We start from the raw sequence: 19051 nt of genomic DNA, 5'->3' as shown, positions 1-19051 counted from the left end.
CAGTAACTGTTATCAGTTACCATTTTCTGCAGAATCTTCTGGATTACTGCCTATGAAAATAGGTCGTTACAGGCTAGATCCTATTACAACTGACATACCCACTGAGCTTGGTGATTTCTGGTGTCAAGATAAAGATGAACAAAGAAGATACTTCTTCATAGCTCTGCGTTTCAGTGACTTGTTGATCTCCACTACTACCCCATTGCTAAGTGAACTATTCTGGCCTGAAATTATTTGTTGATCCTCCCATTAGTTGTTTCTTTTTGTTTTTCACTCATGACTGATGTAATGAGCTCTGAAGTACTTAGGCTGCAAAGCTCCTTTAATTTCATTACTCCAAGGAGAGAAAGTTGTTTTATCTTCAGTCCAGTGAGATTTATTACCTGGATTCACTCTTTTACTGTGATTGAAATTTCCACTTCATGAGATAACAGAAATCAAATCTGCAATCACTGCAGGGGTGAATCACTTTCAGGGATGTGAAAGCTGGATTAGGTAAAATCCTAATCTTATGAGTTGGTTTCTACTTTATTGTCCTGTTCATATGCAGCAATTGTTCAGTGTATTGGAGTACGATGAATTGTGGTTGAATATGAAAGGATAACATGGAAAATGCTGACATAGGGTTAAGTCAAAACTATTTATATTGAATGTAATCAACAATAGTTACTTTGCTTCTGCTGTTCTTTTATTCCTTCTAAATGTGTGTTTATGGATGTGCAAATCCCCTTACAAACTACCCTCATTTTTTTTTCTGTTGGTGTACAATAAATACATAATTTTATAGGTATACATAGGTAACTGACATGAAAAAATATTATCAAGTCACATAAGAAGATGTATACTGTTCAACTGTAAGTTCCTCTGAGCAGTGGGAGGTGCAGAATATCCTTGGAGCAGTAAAAAGGAGGGAATGCTTCCTTGCTGAAGTCTTAACAAGGATTGTAGCAGAGGCAGGTGCCTGGTCTCTGTGGCCACACAGGAGACTTATGCAAGGAAGGAGAGGAAGGAGCAGAGACAAAGGTGAACAAATGAAAGGTGTGGTACAATAAAGATGGGCCCCTCCTTTTTCTGGAAGAGTCTTTTGAAAAAGACCTGGGCAAACATATGAGGTAATGAATGAGGTTGTAATGAGCGATCCTACTATCAGCAAACAGAATAGTGAGGAGACCTGGGCAAGTCATTTCCTTGTGGGCATAGAGACAGACTAGGAACAGCTGGCAGAAAAACAAACTGCAGAAATTCACAGAAGTGAAGACGTAATTGTGGCTGTTTCTTGTGAGATGACTGCACGGTGGTGATACTGTGCATTTGTGGTCATTTGACCACATGTCAGAAGTGCTAGCCTGTTGTAGAAGAGTTCCTATATTTGATTCCATGATTTCATGACACCAAAGACACATAAACATATGAGAGTTCTTGGTGTTAGATATTCAATATGAATCTTCTGTTAATGAATCTCACATCATGCTTATTTCCTAGCACTTTGTAAACAGAGCAGCACCAGCCCTGTAGTTCTGGGGTATCAGTTTTGGGTCAGAATTCAGCCTTGCATGCGGTAGAGTGCAAACTTGAGCATCTGTAATTATGGTTTGACCTCCTCAGCGATTCCTACATCAAAATGAGCCCCTTCTTACACTAATCTAAAGAGAAAAAGTACTTGGAGATTTTGCTTCACAGCATTAATGTTGTTTTGGGATCTTCTCAAATTCTGCAACATATGTTTTGCACTACTGGCAATTCCTGAAGTGGCTGAGAGCTGCTGTCCTTTTACCCAGGTGACCAGAAAAGAGGCTACCAGGAAACTCTTGGAGGACTGCTGTACCTTCCCCAGCTAGACTCAGAAATTTACTGACTGACTCTCTGCACATTGATCCTTTCTCTTACTGTGTGAACCTTAATCCTTTTATCATCTGTCCCCAAACGGTCACACCCTGCTTGTTTCCTGTTCCCTCCTGGATTAGTTCTCCTGTTCCCCTGGAGTCTTCATTGACTCTTGTTCAGTCACTGTCACCCCCACAGTTATGATTGTGGCTAAAATCTATGACTTTAAGTCCTATCCCTAACTCTTGCAAGTGTTTCATTAGCCTGCCCTACTTTTCTTCGTTAGCTGTTTTAAAAATGTTCGAGGAGACGTTACTGAGTGCTCAGCATCACTGCTTAGTGCAAATGGATATGCTTTACAAGCTAAATGTAGGCTGTTATGGTGCTTTAAGGCACCCACTTCTCTCGCTGCTGACAGAGAGGCACAAATGAGGCAATAGCTGACACAATGGTGGAATGTCATTGTGATCCTGTGCTTTTAATCTAAGAGACTTGTGCACCTTGATAATTTTACATATTTTTTTTAAAAAAAGAACACAACCAGTAATTATGAACTCGTAATAGACCAGCATACCAGATAATCAAGCTGTAATTCTTTGGCTATGTCCATATTCATTAATACTAGAGATAAATTGAAGTTACTGACCGGGCAGAAGAGGTTGGTTCAGTGATCTGACGATGCATTCGTGCATTGTGTACACAGTTCTCCTTTGTCCCCTCCTGAGCATCCACTGGGATATCAGGAGAGGTGTGGCTGATCTTCATGGAGGACTCTGGGTAGGTTGTTGGCTGACCAAGATAATCCTCGCTGTAGTCATGGTCATTGGTCTCTGTATCTGTGTAGTTCAGGGACTCTTGTTTCTCTTTGTTCCCAAATGGCAGGCCACGCTCTCGCCAAGGAATCCAGCAAAGCTTCCAGGACACGAACAGGGACACACCAAACAGAGCAAGACCACAGGCTGTGACAACTAGGGAAAGCAAGCTTATTGAGATATCTGCAAACAAGAACACATGTATGGCACGTTTAGTGCTTTTTGTTAGGAAGTCTGTATCTCTAAGGCATAGAATATGGGAAGTAAATGTCTCTAGATTGCAGGTCTTCAAAAATTAAATTCTGATTGGTGCAGCAGTCACAAAATGGGAACATATTAAATTTTCTATTCTTTTTTAAAATCATTTTTTTTTTCCAAAAAGAAAAGAACAAACTTATTTTGAACTTCAGTGTAAGACTCATTTTGATAGAACTGAGTTTATATTTTCCTTTCAAAAGGTAAGTGTATTGAAGGGCCTTTCTAAATATAAAAAAAAGGCTTTCTATTTCATCACTCAGTTTTCAATTGGTGACAAAGTAACACCTGCAATACATTTTTTCCCTTTATTTTCCTTTTGAGTAGTGCAGTTTCCTTCATATTGTTTGCCAGTTCTTACTACCTTCTCTTCTAGAGACTGTTAGATACTTTCACAATCAAAAACATTTGCACATGCATACATGGATTTTTTAATGTATTCAACTGAAGTATCTTGTGTTATTATTAGTTCTTTTCCTCCCAATCCTAGACTCATATTTGCAAACAGTTACTGACTATGAATACATGTCCTGCTGTTCATCGTTAGTTTAGATACTAATATCTCTTCAAAACTGAGATTTTTAACTTTGAAGGCTCTTTACTCCGCTTCCAAACTTCTGGTATAAAAGGAGTGCAGAGATGACTCTTGAGTTGTTTTTCTCCATGTTCCTAGCATTATCCTACTCCATAATCACATGAACAGACTTAATTTACAACTAGGAGAGACTTTTCTGTTTTGTTTTGTTTTTAGTTGCATGTTAGGAAAATGACTCAGTGGAGCAGCTGCTTTTATGGTTACAGTGTTTTTGAAATTAGTTTCTCTGCAGATTACAGAACAGATCACGCCTTAAACACAGTGTGAATTCTATTTTACAGCCTCAAATTATAAGCAACCTTATCAAGGCCATTTTTCATACTGCTTTATGTATTTAGAATATCAGCCTGCATCTCTATAGGTAAGAGCTAGCCTAGATTTTAAAAGGGTGGCATGAGGTTGAAAGGTTGCTCTTAGTGGGACAGTTATTTAAGGATGGCAATTCAGATGAAACAGCCTCAGTTAATTTGAACAAAGAATATTTTTTATAAGTGAAAAAGCCAGTAGACTCAGCCCCTGATGCGAGTCATTCTCACTGGCCAGACAGATTAAATTTCTGCAGAGTGGAGAGTGACACTCCAATCAGCTTCATGCAGGAACTGTCTGGTTTATTTTGCATGCTGAAAACCAATTTTAAACATTTTTAGCCAGAATCATCTCTTCTGTCCTTCTCCCAGTATGAAGACAAAGTTCATTAGCAGTGGGGACAGCCTAGCATCTACCTACAGTTACAGCAAAACGTTTCAGAGCTAAAATTAATTAAAGAAATTCTTCCCATGCATAAAAGGCAATGTGGGAGAAAGTAGAACAGTGGTTCTTGATATTTTTGGAATATTCACCAGTAAACAAGCCTGGCAGTGGAGGCAGAGACAACTTCTCCCTATGATTAAAAGGCAGAAGAACTGGGATGCAGTCATGAAGGAGGACCTTGAGAGTAAAGTAATTTGTCTTAGATTCCCTGGAGGAAATACACTAGATGTCTGCCAAAAGGTTGCTTTTTCAAAGAACTAATTGGTATAAATGATCCGGCATTGAAGGAAATGAAAAACTGGGAGCTGTCAGAACAAGGCAAAAGATCACAAGGTGAGAACTGAACAAGAGACTGCAGAATGCAGAATGCAATGTGTGAAGGTGAGGGAACAATTTGAAAGGCAGACCAACAGTTCCCAACCTTGAGAATGATGTTAGCAGCAAACACAGCCATCTAGAGAACTGACATCATGAGTAAAAAAAATAAAAAACAATTGCAGTATAAACTACATTTCATTCAGAGAGTTTGAAAAGCTTTACTAATATGATTCCTCTTTTAACAGAGTAACAGTGAGAACCCTCACCTCATCACTTTCAGAGAAGATGGTTGATAAACAGTTTAGGTGACTTGCCAAGATACAAAATAAGAAGTGATAAATCTTCATCATCTTGGTTTTACGTCTGACTCTTTAGGTAGAAACCATGTTTTCTTGGTGTGGCTGTTTTATTTCTGTGGGTGGAAAAGGGACGATCACGTACCCATCTTACGGCTATGAAGGAGCGTGGGACTGAGCAGCTCTAAACTGTTGCCTTTCACTGGCCAGTAATTTTCAGCTATTACCCTCCTGGCTATCAATTTGCAGTAGCAGGCCAAGTTCAGTTTAGATAGCTGAGGTCAGTGCAGTGTCAAGCAAGTGTCTTTACTGTATTCTGGAGCTGCTTTTATACATAAATTCTTCACAGACACTCATAAGAAGGGAAAAAGAGATTCAAAATGTAAATATATATATATATATATTTTGTTTTGTAGTAACAGCATTTGTGGGACAACCAGGGGATCGGGCTTAGCCAGAATGGGTTCATGAAAGGCAGGTCCTGCTTGACCAACCTGATCTCCTTGTACGATCTAGCAGATGAGGGAAAGGCTGTTGATGTGGTCTACCTAGACTTCAGCAAAGCCTTTGACACTGTCTCCCACAGTATTCTCCTGCAGAAGGTGGCAGCCCGAGGCTTGGACAGGTACACTCTTTGCTGTGTAAAGAACTGACTGGATGGCTCGGCCCAGAGAGTGGTGATGAATGGAGTTAAATCCAGCTGGTTACCAGTTACAAGTGGTGTTCCCCAGGGGTCGTTATTAGGGCATGTCTTATTCAGTGTCTTTATTGATGACCTGGATGAGGGCATTGAGTTCACCCTCAGTAAGTTTGCAGATGACACCAAGTTGGCTGGAAGTCCATCTGCCTGAGGGTAGCGAAGCCCTACAGAGAAAGCTGGATAGCCTGGATAGCTGAGCTGAGGCCAATGGGGTTAAGATCAACAAGTGCCAAGACCTGCATTTTGGCCACAACAACCACAGGCAACGCTACAGGCTTGGGGCAGAATGTCTGGAAGACCGTGTAGAGGAAATGGACCTGGGGCTATTGATCAGTGCTCAGCTAAACATGAGCCAGCAGTGTGCCCAGGTGGCCAAGAAGGCCAATGGCATCCTGGCTTGCATCAGAAACAGTGCTGGCAGCAGGAGCAGGGAAGTGGTGAGGCTGCACCTTGAGTACTGTGTTCAGTTTTGGGCCCTTCATTAAAAGAAAGACACTGAGGCCCTGGAGTGTGTTCACAGAAGACAACAAAGCTGGTGAGGGGTCTGGAGCACAAGTCTCATGAGAAGCAGCTGAGGGAACTAGGATTATTTATTCTGGAGAAGAGGAGGCTCTGGAGAGATGTTATAGCTCTCTACAAGTTCCTGAAAGGAGATCGTGGTGAGGTGGGAGTCAGCGTGTTCCCATGTGACTAGCAATAGGACTGGAGAGAATGGCCTCAAGTTGTGCCAGGGGAAACTCAGTTTGGATGTTTGGGAATTTTACTTCCTCTCCGAAAGATTGGTCAGGCACTGGAATGGGCTGCACAGGGATGTGGTGGTGTCACCGTCCCTGGAGGTGTTCAAGAAACATTTAGATGTTCTACTGAGGGACGTGGTTTAGTGGGAAATATTGGTGATAGGTGGGTAGATCTTTTCCAACCTTGGTGATTCTATGATTCTGTGATTCTGTGACAGAAACATTTTAGCTTTGATTATTAAGAAATTCTCTTATGTAAGCAGAATATTTTGTTTGTAATTCAGGTAAATTGGCTTCATATTGAGATGATTTATTAAGTGCAATCAAAATAACATGTGAGCACAACACTCAAAAATATACCTGATGAATAAAACTGATCAGTTTCTATGATAATCATAACTTCCTTCCTCCTAAGTTAAATTTGTTTTGTAAAATTTCTTCTTGCTTGCCTGCACATCTATTTCCTCAAAAAAGACTTGGTCTGCATTAATGCAAAATTCCTTGGCAATTTAGCTGACATATCACAATCATAGAATGGCCTGGGTTGAAAAGGACCACAATGCTCATCCAGTTCCAGCCCCCTGCTGTGTGCAGGGTCACCAACCAGCAGACCAGGCTGCCCAGAGCCACGGCCAGCCTGGCCTTGAATGCTTCCAGGGATGGGGCATCCACAGCCTCTCTGGGCAACCTGTTCCAGTGTGTCACCACCCTCTGAGTGAAAAACTTCCTGCTAATATCTAACCTAAACCTCCCCTGTCTCAGTTTAAAACCATTCCCCCTTGTCCTGTCACTATCCATCCTCGTAAATGGCCGTTCCCCCTCCTGTTTCTGTGCTCCCTTCAAGTATTGGAAGGCTGCAATGAGGTCTCCTCGGAGTCTTCTCCAAGCCAAACAAGCCCAGTTCCCTCAATCTTTCCTCACAGCAGAGCTGCTCCAGCCCTCTGCTCATCTCAGTGCCCTCCTCTGGACCTGCTCCCAGAGCTCCACGTCCTTCCTGTACTGGGGGGCCCAGACCTGGACGCAGCACTGCAGATGGGGCCTCACAAGAGCTGAGTGGAGGGGGACGATCACCTCCCTGTCCCTGCTGGTCACCCCTCTTTTAATGCAGCCCAGAACACATTTGGCCTTCTGGGATGCAGGCGCACACTGCTGGCTCATGTCCAGCTTCTCGTCCGCCAGGACCCCCAAGTCCTTCTCCACTGGAGCTGCTCTGAAGGGCTTCTCCTCCCAGCCTGTATAAACACTTGGAATTTGCCCCTGCCCAAGTGCAACGCCTTGCACTTGGCTTTACTGAACCTCATTAGGTTTTCATGGGCCTCTGCATGGCTTCCCTTCCTTCCAGTGTATCGTCTGCAACGCTCAATTTGGTGCCGTCTCCAAAAATGTCTTCACTGATCTAAGAGCTGGCCAAGTGAGCTGCAAGTTAGCATTCCAGAGATTCTTAGACAGAGTTGAGAGGAGTCATATCTTCAAGGATTTGCATTTTTCTTTCTGACTTTTATGGTTGCATCTGCCTAGGAATTATATACATTATGTTCTTCTTGTGACAATGAACACTTGCATTTTTTAAGAAATAAGAATACAAATAAAACAAAACAATAAAAGTTGTCGTGACGGCATATACACAACCGTAGTTGCACACATAAAGGAGAGTACCCAAACTACACACTGGGTTACAGAAATGAGCATTGAAGGTCTGATGTCAGTACATGCTGAAGTTTTATACTGGTTGTACTAAAGTTGACCGCAGAGGTAAATTCAAAGCTTTACAACCACTGATCTAAACAGTTCTTCAAATAACGTTTGAAAAAAAATTGTAACAAATGTTACAGTACTTAAAAAAAATTAAAAAAATCAGGAAAATCAAAACAGTGCATTTCAACATTCATTTACTGCCCTATCAGTGAAGTAACTGCAGGCATGCTGCTCTCTGAATCTGAGGCGTCAGTCTGAGTTCACAGAAGTGATGTAAATTGCTGCTAGTGACTGCTGAAAATGAACCTGTTACATGCTCTTACATTTCTGGAGTAAAATTGCACAGAATTATACCTGGAGAAATGTGGCCACATCAAAGGGCTAAAGGGGGGCACTGAATAAATCAATGAATGGGAAAGGTGAGATGTTACTGAGAACTTGTTAGATTTGGAGAGAAAACAAATCTTCAGTGGGTGACAGATGGGGGACAAAAGACAAAGATAACAGCTATATATCATCTTATGTATTGTTATCTTCCAGCTTGGCAAATCCCTTGTACATTCCTGTCAGCAATACCCATAGCTGTTTACTCTGGAAAAGATAAACAACCAACAGATTATGATGATAAATGATAAAGAGCCATATCAATAACTAGCTCATTAAGGCTAGAAATTCTGGCAGCTGCCAAGGTTAAGATGTTCCAGCTTTTATGGAAAAAAAAAAAAGGCTTATTTTTGCCTGTACAAATAACAAATTAACCTGTACGTAGTAAGAGAAACATTTCTTAACTAACACATTTCTTCAAAAACGTCTGCTCAGAATTTAATTTGTTTTTCATTCATTTGGACATGAAGGGTCAAAATACATTGTAGCATTTCAGGATTTTAATGCTGGTAGTAACTTAACTGAAGACTTTAGCTTTCCATGTGTCTAGAAGTATTACAAGCTGCAAGAGACGTCACAGTGCATTTAACACCTAAGAAAAGCAGGATTATATTTTAGATGTTTAAGGAATCTTTTGCACAGAGACTTTTTGCACAAGAAAGGAAGCATCAACTTTTGAGCTCCGGAGAATCTGTGGCTAGCAAAAGTATCAGAAACTCTTATATATCATACAAAAAGTCACTTATTGCAATGACTGCTTGTTCAAATCTATTTACCACTATCAAGCACTGTGAAGAAAATGTATTATTATTTTAATGTACCTAAGAAAAATGTTCAGTAGTTAAGAAATTAGCACTTAATATTTTAAAAGGGAATTCAGCACAGTGACCTCAGGCATACAGAAAGAAATCCTCTGTGCACCTTGAATAGCCTGAGTTTGACTAGCAGCTAGATGCAAGCTTAGTGTACTCCCAGGATTGGGATTATTCAGGAATAAGTGATTAAGATTAGGTGTCTTCTAACACCTTTCTTGTCAAAATCTTCAGAGTGCTTCTTTGGTGCAAAATGCATTCATCATTACTGTTAATCAGCTGGCAACATCAATTAATTTCAAATATCGTACAACTATGGAAAGTAATGCAACCCTAGATAGAGAAAAATGTAATTTAAAAGAATCTTGAGAGAAATCTGTAAGCTACTGTTTTTCAGATTTTCTGTCTGAACAGCTTAGTGATGTTGTATCTGAGACATTTACTCCTTCTGTGCTGCTGTGTGGGCATGTAATTCTTAGTCTCTGAAAGCCACATTTACATACAAGAGTTTTTGGCCCAACATTGCAGATGTTTCTGTTGGTGATAATGTTCTAGTATGCTTTTTTTTTCCCCTGAAGAGACATTTTTAAAGCCAACACTTGGATAACACCAAGACCCATTTGTTTTAGTAAGGGAAAAAATATTTTTTTGTATGTTTACAGACATCTTCCTTGTAGTTGTAAGTTTATCATACACAACCAGAATAAATTCTTTCTAATAGACAGCTGCAAAATAAAATGGAAACAGGTTAAATTCCATTCTGGGTAACAGCTGAAGCTGAAGCTGAAGCTTCTTTCCACACCTGAATGGGTAAACTCCCTCAGACTAGGTCAGCTCATCCAATTTTCTTCAAGAAGAAACTTGTTTCAACTCACTGTTTTCTGACTTTTCAAACAGTATAAATACCATAGGGATTTCACTGATAGGGACCACTTCAGACATTTTACTGATGATACAAAAAATAAAGTGCAGACTATGGTTATGCTTGCATTCTATATTTGCTCCAGGTCTCAGCTCAAGGAACCACCTTACTCACCACTGCTGTGTCTGGATTAGGTCTGTTAGTCTGCGTGGAACATGCCTCAGCTCGGAGATGTGGACCAGCTGCTGAGATACAGTAAGGCACTGCTTTTTAGATGCTTACCCGTTGGGTTGTTACTGTGTGACTCATACTACAGCTCAATTGTATGGAAGATGGGGAGACCATACCATTAATGGTGTTCTAAGGTAACACTGTTATTACATAACAGATCAGATGAAATGATGACTACTTCAGCTCTGATAAAGTTCTGGTAGTTGTTACTTCCCAGATGCAACCTGTGTTTCACTGCTACTGCTCCTTCTTATTTCCATTGGTAAATGAATCAGGATTGCATCAATGCTAGCCACAAACTTGACTCCACAATGATAGGGAAGGAAAGCACTAATGCTTTCCCAGATGAGATGCATTTTAACATTTTTGTTTTACTCTCCCTATTTCTTAACTGTTATCCTTTAGCTTCCTGTTACAGTGTCCCTTGTTCTCTCCACACTGCCTGTAAGAAAGAGCTCAGATGTGTCTAAGCCAGTTGCTGTTCCACGGGCATGCGTGCTCACTGCCTCTCCTGAACTCAACATCCTCTCCCCCTGAAAAAAACTGATTGCAGTTACTGTGTTACTAGTTACTTTGCAGTTAGCATGAATTGAAGAAGAGATGTTTTGCTTTTTGCTTTGTTAGTTTGATCCTTCTGAAGGCACCGCTGGCCCCACAGTTCTGGTTACTTCAGGTCTCTTAGATTCCTGAAGCTCAATTAAGCTCTGTAAGAACAGAACACGCTGCTCTTTGAAAGCAGTGCGTGCAGAGAGCAAGAAAAATCCCACTGAAATGCCCCTGCTCCAGATCTTTGCCCTGAATTCCCAGACACTTTAGAGCTTTGCCATAGTAAGCTTTTTGGAGGACAATTATAACTACCTTTGTTTTGGCACTTAGTACCAAATGTACTGGATATAATCGTTAGTAACCAGCCTGCCAGGAAAAGAGCTCTTGAGTTTTTAAAGCTAATTCTTGTTTTCAACAACAGATCCTTAGCCTAGAAAAGAAAACAATTCACTCATTAGACATTGAGGTGATCTTCTCATACACCTGTTTTTGTCAAATAATACCAAAACATGTTGTTTAGGCATTCTTCTTCTAAGAAAAATCTACAACTATGCAATGGTCCTAAGTTTCTTTATTAGGTAATTGTAGGAGCTTGAAAGATGCAAATGTCAGGAAAAGATATAATGAATTTGATAGTCATTCCAGTCAAGGAGAAACTATACCCTAATAATCATATATTTCCACCCCAAAAGGAAATCTTTAATCCTCCTAGGAGCAAAAAGAGAAAAGAAGAAAAAGAGATTTTGACATTAACTAGAGAAACTGCAATTGTGTATGTCGTTTACTCAAGAAGTAATTTCTATATTCTAGTTTTCTTAAAAAAAAAAAAAAAAAAAAAAAAGTGGGAAATAACATAAACGAGGCTAAGAACTGGAATAAGTTTGCAATTTATTAACTTTTGGCTGTCCTCTGAATGTACTCTGAGTGCTCCCCTGAAGTCATATGTGTACATTTTATGAAATGTCCCTTATTAGAAAAGACAGAATAAATTGAAATAAGTAATTGAATTTCTTTCTGCTTGTGGAATACAAGCAGTTGTGTGAAACGTCCTTGTGAATTAAAATTATTAAATTGGCAATTTTTATGGAAAATTTCTTCAAGACCTTAGGTTATCTTAGTGAAAAAGAAAATGTCAGCTGTCTGCCTTAAAACAGTGTTGCCATTGTTTGTTTAAGAAAATCAAAGAACACTCTTGAAATTTGCTAGGAAGCATTAAAATTTTGCATGCGCTCTCTACAAGCATCCAAACATACACAGTTGAAGCCACTGGGAATAAATCTGAATCTGGCAAACGTTAATCAAATGTAAACAGACCAAAAATGTGTTTGAAAACCCTAATGGTTCTTTGAAGAATTGCCTGTAATGTTTTTCTATCCACATTACCAAGTAGCAGGTAGCACAAAGCTGTTAAATTATCAGTGTTAAACTGTTTATCACTTAGCAGCTTTTTTCATCCTTCCATAAATATCAAAGTTATTGAAATGTCTTTTTACAAATGGACAAGGGAAACCAATATGGAGCGCAGTTGTTCAAGGTGAAGTTGGGTGAATCAGTTAAAAAGTTAAAGATGGAATTGGGATCTTCTGATTTTTAGTCCATCAACCTTTCCAGCTGCTTCTAGTAAAACAGCCTGCAGCTTGGTAGAAAGAGATGCACAGTTTAGTGAATGTTGCTTAGTGCAAAAGGGGGATTATGACCAGTAAGCAGGTGATACATCTTTTCCAAATAATCTAGTTATAAATTAGTGAAATAATTGAGTTCTGGGGGAGCTGTTATCTCTGCAAATGCACCTGCCTTCTGTTAGACAGTAGGCGTAGTGCCACTGCATCTAGAGTGCGACTGACAAAATGAACAGGTTTGAGAAGCTGTCATGATATTCTGGAACGCTGCAGACTGCTTACTGTAAATTCTTAAGTTGAAAACCAAGAGACACCTAGTAGGTCCTAAGATGCCTGAAATACAGCACAAAGCAATAAATATCAATGTCTATGATGATGTTAAAACAAACAAACAAAACAATAACAAAACAAACAAAAATCAGAAGTTTTAATAAATGTAGTAATGTTAGAAGATCCAGGCAGAAAATCTAAATACTGTTCATCTTCAATCTTGTATTATTCTGATAGTAAAGATTTATAGTGGATTCATACTCTGTGTAATAACAGGGCACATAATATGTAGGTGGAACTGCTATTGAATTTAATTGTCTCTTTTAACTTAGAATTCTGTAGATGTCAATGTTGCTATACTTTCTTCTAAAGCAAAATCTGAAGTAATCTTTTCTTATCGAAAGTCCATTTTACATAACAACTTTAATCTGATAATTGAATGGAAAATATCAAAATAATTAACTAAAATAAATGCAATCTCCAAGACAAGCCAGAAATCCACCCGTGGTATTTAGGCTTGTCTTTTCACTTGCACTAAGTGAAAGTCATACAAATAAATTAGTTTCTGTTTACATCCTGCATTATGATAGAAGATATTTCTAATACTTTATGTACTTCTAGTGGCAATAATCATCATATCCAAACTCTTGCAGAGATTTTTGACTGGTGCTCAAAGCAAAGAGAATCTAATGGATTTACATTTTCATTAATTAAGTGAATTTAGCTAGATTTGTATCTTTTCCCCTAAAATTATTTCCCCCAGAAAAATTAGAACAGCTAGTTCCTTAAATATGAGGAACTAAATAGTACCCTCTGCTTAACTTAATACAGCAGAAAAGCTTATATGATGAACTGTTCTTTGAACTACCCTACTAGGAAATGAAGGGAGCAAGTGCTGTCAGTCTAAACCTCAAAATCAGACCAACATGCAAACCTCTGCTAGTATCAGGAGGCAGCATAGCTCCCCATTCCTGGGAAGGAAAATTTTGCATGCTGCTGTCTTCTTTTGCATGCTCCTGTCTGTAAGAACGGCTTCATGTTTGCTGTCCTAGAATGCTTCTTGGCAAAAGTCTTCCTTTTATTGAGGTTTCTAGACAGACCATGTTAATTCTGGAGCTTGGGCTATCAAAATAAAAAATACTGCCAGGCTAAGCTCATAGATGAATTCACATGTGCAATTCAGTGCACACCACAGAATTCCATATTTTGACCTTGGATGTGCAGAGGTAATACATTCCTTTCAAGGACTGCTATCAATTTCATATGCAGAAAACAATCGTCTCTTCATTGGATGGCTACAAGCTTTTCAGAAGGGATAGAGGAGGAAAGAGGGGGGGCGGTGTGGCCCTTTGTATTAAAGACTGTCTTGATGTTGAAGAGCTTGGAGTTCGGAATGACAAAGTTGAGAGTCTATGGGTAAGGATTGGGGGAAGGCCTGTAGGAGCAACATCTTGGTGGGGGTCTGTTATAGACCACCTAATCAGGATGAAGCGATGGATGAGGCATTCTATGAGCAGCTCATGGAAGTCCCACTTGTTCTCGTGGCAGGCTTTATCTTCCCTGATATATGTTGGAAACATAACACAGCACAGAGGAAGCAGTCCAGGAGGTTTCTAGATTGCATGGAAGATTGCTTCCTTATGCAACTGGTAGGAGAGCCTACCAGGGGTGTTGCCCTGCTAGACCTGGTTTTCACTAACAGAGAAGGACTGGTGGGAGAAGTGAAGGTTGGGGACTGTCTTGGGCAGAGTGACCATGGAATTGTAGAATTCTGTGTTCCTGGAGATGTCAAAAGATTGACCAGCAAAACTACTATCTTGAACTTCCAGAGAGCGGACTTTTATCTGTTCAGGACACTTGTAGCATAGGTCTCTTGGGGATCACTTCTTAAGAGTAAAGGGGCCCAGGAAGCCTGGACATTCCTCAAGATGGAAATCTTAAAGGCACAAGAACAAGCTGTCCCTGAGTGCCGTAAGGTGAGCCACAGGAGATGACCGGTGTGGATGAGCTGGGAACTACTGTTGAGACTCAGGGAGAAAAAGAGAGTTTATGTCCTCTGGAAGAAGGGACAGGCTGCTTGGGGAGATTACAAGGATAAGGTATGCAGGGAGGAAATTAAGAGGGCAAAAGCCCAACTTGAACTCAGATTGACCACTGCAGTAAAAGAGAATAAGAAATCCTTTTATAAATATACCAATGGTAAGAGAAGAACCAAGGAGAATTTCTATCCTTCACTTGATGCATCAGGGAATGTGGCCGCTGAGGATAAGGAGAAGGATGAGGGCCTCAATGTCTTCTTTACATCTGCCTTTAATAGGCAAACCAATTAACCTCCTGGCATTTTATGCCCTGATCTGGAAGCCTGGGATGCTACTCAGAATATACCTCCAGCGATTCAGGTGGAGACAGTCAGAGAGCTCCTTCTCCACCTGGACTGTCACAAGTCCATGGGACCGGATGGGCTGCACCCTCAGTGCTGAGGGAGCTGGCAGGGTGATTGCCGAGCTGCTCTCGGCCATCTATCAGCACTCCTGGTTAATGGGAGAGGTCCTGGAGGATTGGAGGCTCGCTGATGTGACTCCCATCTTCAAGAAGGGCCGTAAAGAGGATCCAGGGAACAACAGGCCTGTCCTTGGTACCAGGGAAAGTCACAGAGCAAATCATCTTAGGTGCAATCACATGGCATGTGTGTGGTGTCCAGGGAATCAGGCCCAGCCAGCATGGCTTCATGAAAGGCAGGTCGTGCTTGACCAACCTCATCTCCTTCTATGACTGGGTGACCAGACTGGTAGATGAGGGAAAGGCTGTTGATGCAGTCTACCTAGACTTCAGGAAAGCCTTTGACATGGTCTCTCACAGGCTTCTCCTGGGGAAACTGGCTGCCCGTGGCCTGGACAGGTATACCCTTCTATGGGTAAGGAACTGGATAGAGGGCTGTGCCCAGCGGGTCGTGGTGAATGGAGTGAAGTCCAGCTGGTGACCCGTTTCAAGTGGTGTCCCCCAGGGCTCGGTACTGGAGCCCATCTTGTTTAATATCTTTATTGATGACCTAGATGAGGGGATTGAGTGTATCCTCAGTGAGTTTGCAGATGACACCAAGCTGGGAGGTGGTGTTGATCTGCCTGAGGGTAGGGAGGCCCTTCAGAGGGATCTGATAAGCTGGATCGCTGGGCTGAGGTGAATGGGATGAGGTTCAACAGGGCCAAGTGTCGGGTCCTGCACTTTGGCCACAACAACCCCATGCAGCGCTACAGGCTTGGGGATGAGTGGCTGGATGATTGTGAAGAGGAAAGGGACCTGGGGGTGTTGGTTGATGCTCAGCTGAACATGTCCAGAGAAGGGCAGCGAAACTGGTGAGGGGTCTCAAGCACAAGTCTTATGAGGAGCTGCTGAGGGAGCTGGGATTGTTCAGTCTGGAGAAGAGGAGGCTCAGAGGAGACCTCACTGCACTTTACAACTTCCTGAAGGGAGGTTGTGATGAGGAGGGGTTTGGCCTCTTCTCCCAGGCAACAAACAGGACTGGGGAAATGGCCACAGGGTGTACCAGAGGACATTTAGGTTAGACATGAGGAAAAAAATTTTCTCTCAGAGAGTGGTCAGGCACTGGAATGGCTGCCCAGGGAGGTGGTGGAGTCACCGTCCCTGGCAATGTGTTCAAGAGGCACCTGGATGAGGAGCTACGAGATGTGGTTTAGTGCTTGTGGTGGCAATGGGAATGAGAAGAAGGTTGGACTAGATGATCTTGCAGGTCATTTCCAACCTTGTGAATCTATGATTCTGTGATTCTATACAGATAGAATGAATAACTTGTTTCTGCATCCTTAGCCCTGGTCTTCCTAAATAATATAGGATTGCCCACATAAGCAATTTAGTATTCAAGTGAGAAGGGAGAAGGATTCTTTTTGGTACAGACCTGCCTTGTGTACACCTAGAGTCTGGCAGCACTCACTTGAATGAGACACAGAGCTGAGGGGTGTCTTTGGTGTAGCTGGTCCTCCAGGTTGTGCCGAGGCTGCAGCCAGGCTCCTGCTACAGCCCTGGGGGTGTAGGTTCTTCCTGAAGCCCACACTGATGTATGCTATGGTCTGGCAGCCAGCCCAAACTTTACAGCTAGTAATTGCACCATGGGGATGCTCAGTCCTATAAGCACAGTGGTGCACAGCATGTCAAACTCCTCACTTGGGGCCACACAAGCTGGTAATGGTGATTTATCTGTAGTATCTTTTAAGTTACTCTCCCAGAAGTCTGTGAGGTTTTCCATACAGAAGAACTATGAGTTTCAACATGAGTTATGTTAAAATCCTCCTATTTTTCCACTCTGAAAAGAACCAAACCACCTCACTACAAGATTGCCTTATTTTGAATTGTATTTTTCTAAGCAATTAACTCCACACTTTTGAAATCCAAATAACAAAATAATAATGCATTATACACTTTAGAATAAATACACTATAGCAATTACAGTTAATTGCATGAGTTTCTCAGTGAGGCCTAGGATAAAACAGAGGTGACAAGCAATTTAGCAGACTGTACTTTCAGTGCCAAAATCAATTAAGACATTCCAAATCCTGTAAACATTAACAGTAATTAGTAAACTGCTTGCTATTGTACGTCTTTGACTGATGTCCAGCATGTACTGCCTTGTGTTTAACTACAGTGAATACTTACTAGCAAGTATTTTACAGAGTTTGTATAGCATGTGTTTGAAGAGAGGGAACAAAATATCTCTATGTCTATATGCTGCTGCTGCTGCCGGGGGCTCAAGACTATTTAGACCAGCCCCTGGATGTCATCTACAGCATAAATACTTAATAATGATACTAGGCAATGCAAACTGAAACCAAATGAGGCTGAATGTGAAGCAGTGTTCATAGTATTATTATTCATTTTGGCTCACTATTACATGATGTTAGTAGCAGGGGATTACAAATCCCTTCAGGGGTTATTCTGCAGTGGAATACCACCAGTTGCATAGTATCTTTCTTCTTCTGAAACATAATTTCAAATGTATTAGGTTCATTCAAGCAATAAATAAGAAAAAGAGTATAAATAACGTAACCACAGAGAGCAATAATAATCACGGCACACAGAATAGCTTTCTTAGAGACTAGTACAATTAGAATCTTTCCCCAGCAGCCAGATGCCTTAATATACCCTCTGTGTTAACTGCCAGCATCTCCAGGTGGGTGTACAGAAAGAAATGGGACGTAGAGAAGGAGCCATCAGTTTTGCAACATTGTCCTCTCAAAACCACGGCCAAGGGGAATCTGTACGTGTGGCAGAATAACTTCTCTCAGCACTCTCAGAATTACACACTGTGAAGAAGAAAATGCTGTTAGCAGCCCAACATCCCCCAGAATCATCATCCATAGCAGAGGGATATTTAAGAAAACAGTGAAAACCCTAAGCTGCTGTTTCCATGTCTTCTCTCTTTTCTCAAGCATTGATCTGCTGGATTGCTTTTAGACCTGGGGATTTCCTTGGTTTTTGAAGAACTCCAGGAATTCTATTTATTCTGAATGGGAAAATTAAATGGATATAACAGAGGAAACTGATGATAAATTTCTAGGCACTGTTTTTTTTCCATCCTCTGGTCTCTATACTTTTTATCCTTGCCTAGAAAAAAAAAACAAGAACGCAACTAGCAAATAGCAATACAAGTTTCTCCTCAGCTCCCCAGAGACAGTTACAGCCCACTTTCCTTTGCTATCTGCAATGCTGATGATAGGATTTGCTAATTTTTCACAACTTCAGCTGAATGGCACTGGGATAAGTTTCATTAACACTTGGTCCTTATTTATTGTTCAACATTCCTATGTAGATTAGGTATCCATCAATTTCAAATACTTGGTCCCATATGGCCAAAAAAATGATGAAACCAAAATTTAAGGCACATCACTTCCTGAGCCTTAATTACATTATGAAAAAAAAAAAAAAAAAAAGTACATAAAACTGTGCTATATTAACATTATTTTAAGTTTCTTTAGGATCAAGTTCTTGTATATATTCTTCTCTCTGGGAGTATCTGTGATCCTATGTCCTTTAAATTAACAGTATTCTCACCCTTGGGTAGGCACTTAGCAACCTATTTTTGCCTTACTATGTTCACAGAGATTACCTTTCTCGATGTAGATTTCTAATTTCTGCTAACAGTGCGTGGCACTGAAGGTAAAAGTTGATCACATTCATGTATTTTAAAGGAAGAATTTGTGAATTTCTTGTGGCAGCATACTTTTTTTATCCAAGTAAAACAAAAGGGAATAAATGAAGTAAAGAAGATGAGGTGATTCAGAATAGATCGGTGTAACCCTAAGATCAGAGAATCACAGAATGATTTGGGTTGGA

General features: G+C 40.8%; 1 protein-coding gene across 5 annotated transcripts in view; it reads right to left on the bottom strand.

Moving 5' to 3' along the window:
- SYT9 (synaptotagmin 9) overlaps positions 1 to 19051 on the bottom strand; it is a 69146-nt gene that overhangs the window by 34904 nt on the left and 15191 nt on the right. For all 5 annotated transcript variants that reach the window (XR_006168176.1, XM_042814817.1, XM_042814815.1 and 2 more), the window contains exon 2: positions 2471 to 2819. Coding sequence is in view for 4 of the 5 variants with exons in the window: in XM_042814817.1 (XP_042670751.1) it covers positions 2471 to 2819 (349 nt within the window). In the remaining variant the exon portion in view is untranslated. The remainder of the gene's footprint in view (positions 1 to 2470; positions 2820 to 19051) is intronic.

This window comes from Centrocercus urophasianus, unplaced genomic scaffold (genome assembly GCF_019232065.1).
Source record: "Centrocercus urophasianus isolate 14NV4802_14NV808 unplaced genomic scaffold, USGS_Curo_1.0 seq_14, whole genome shotgun sequence".
Taxonomy (NCBI): Eukaryota; Metazoa; Chordata; class Aves; order Galliformes; family Phasianidae; genus Centrocercus; species Centrocercus urophasianus.
Note: the sequence above shows the minus strand (reverse complement) of the source record. Positions and strands in the feature narration are given on the sequence as shown.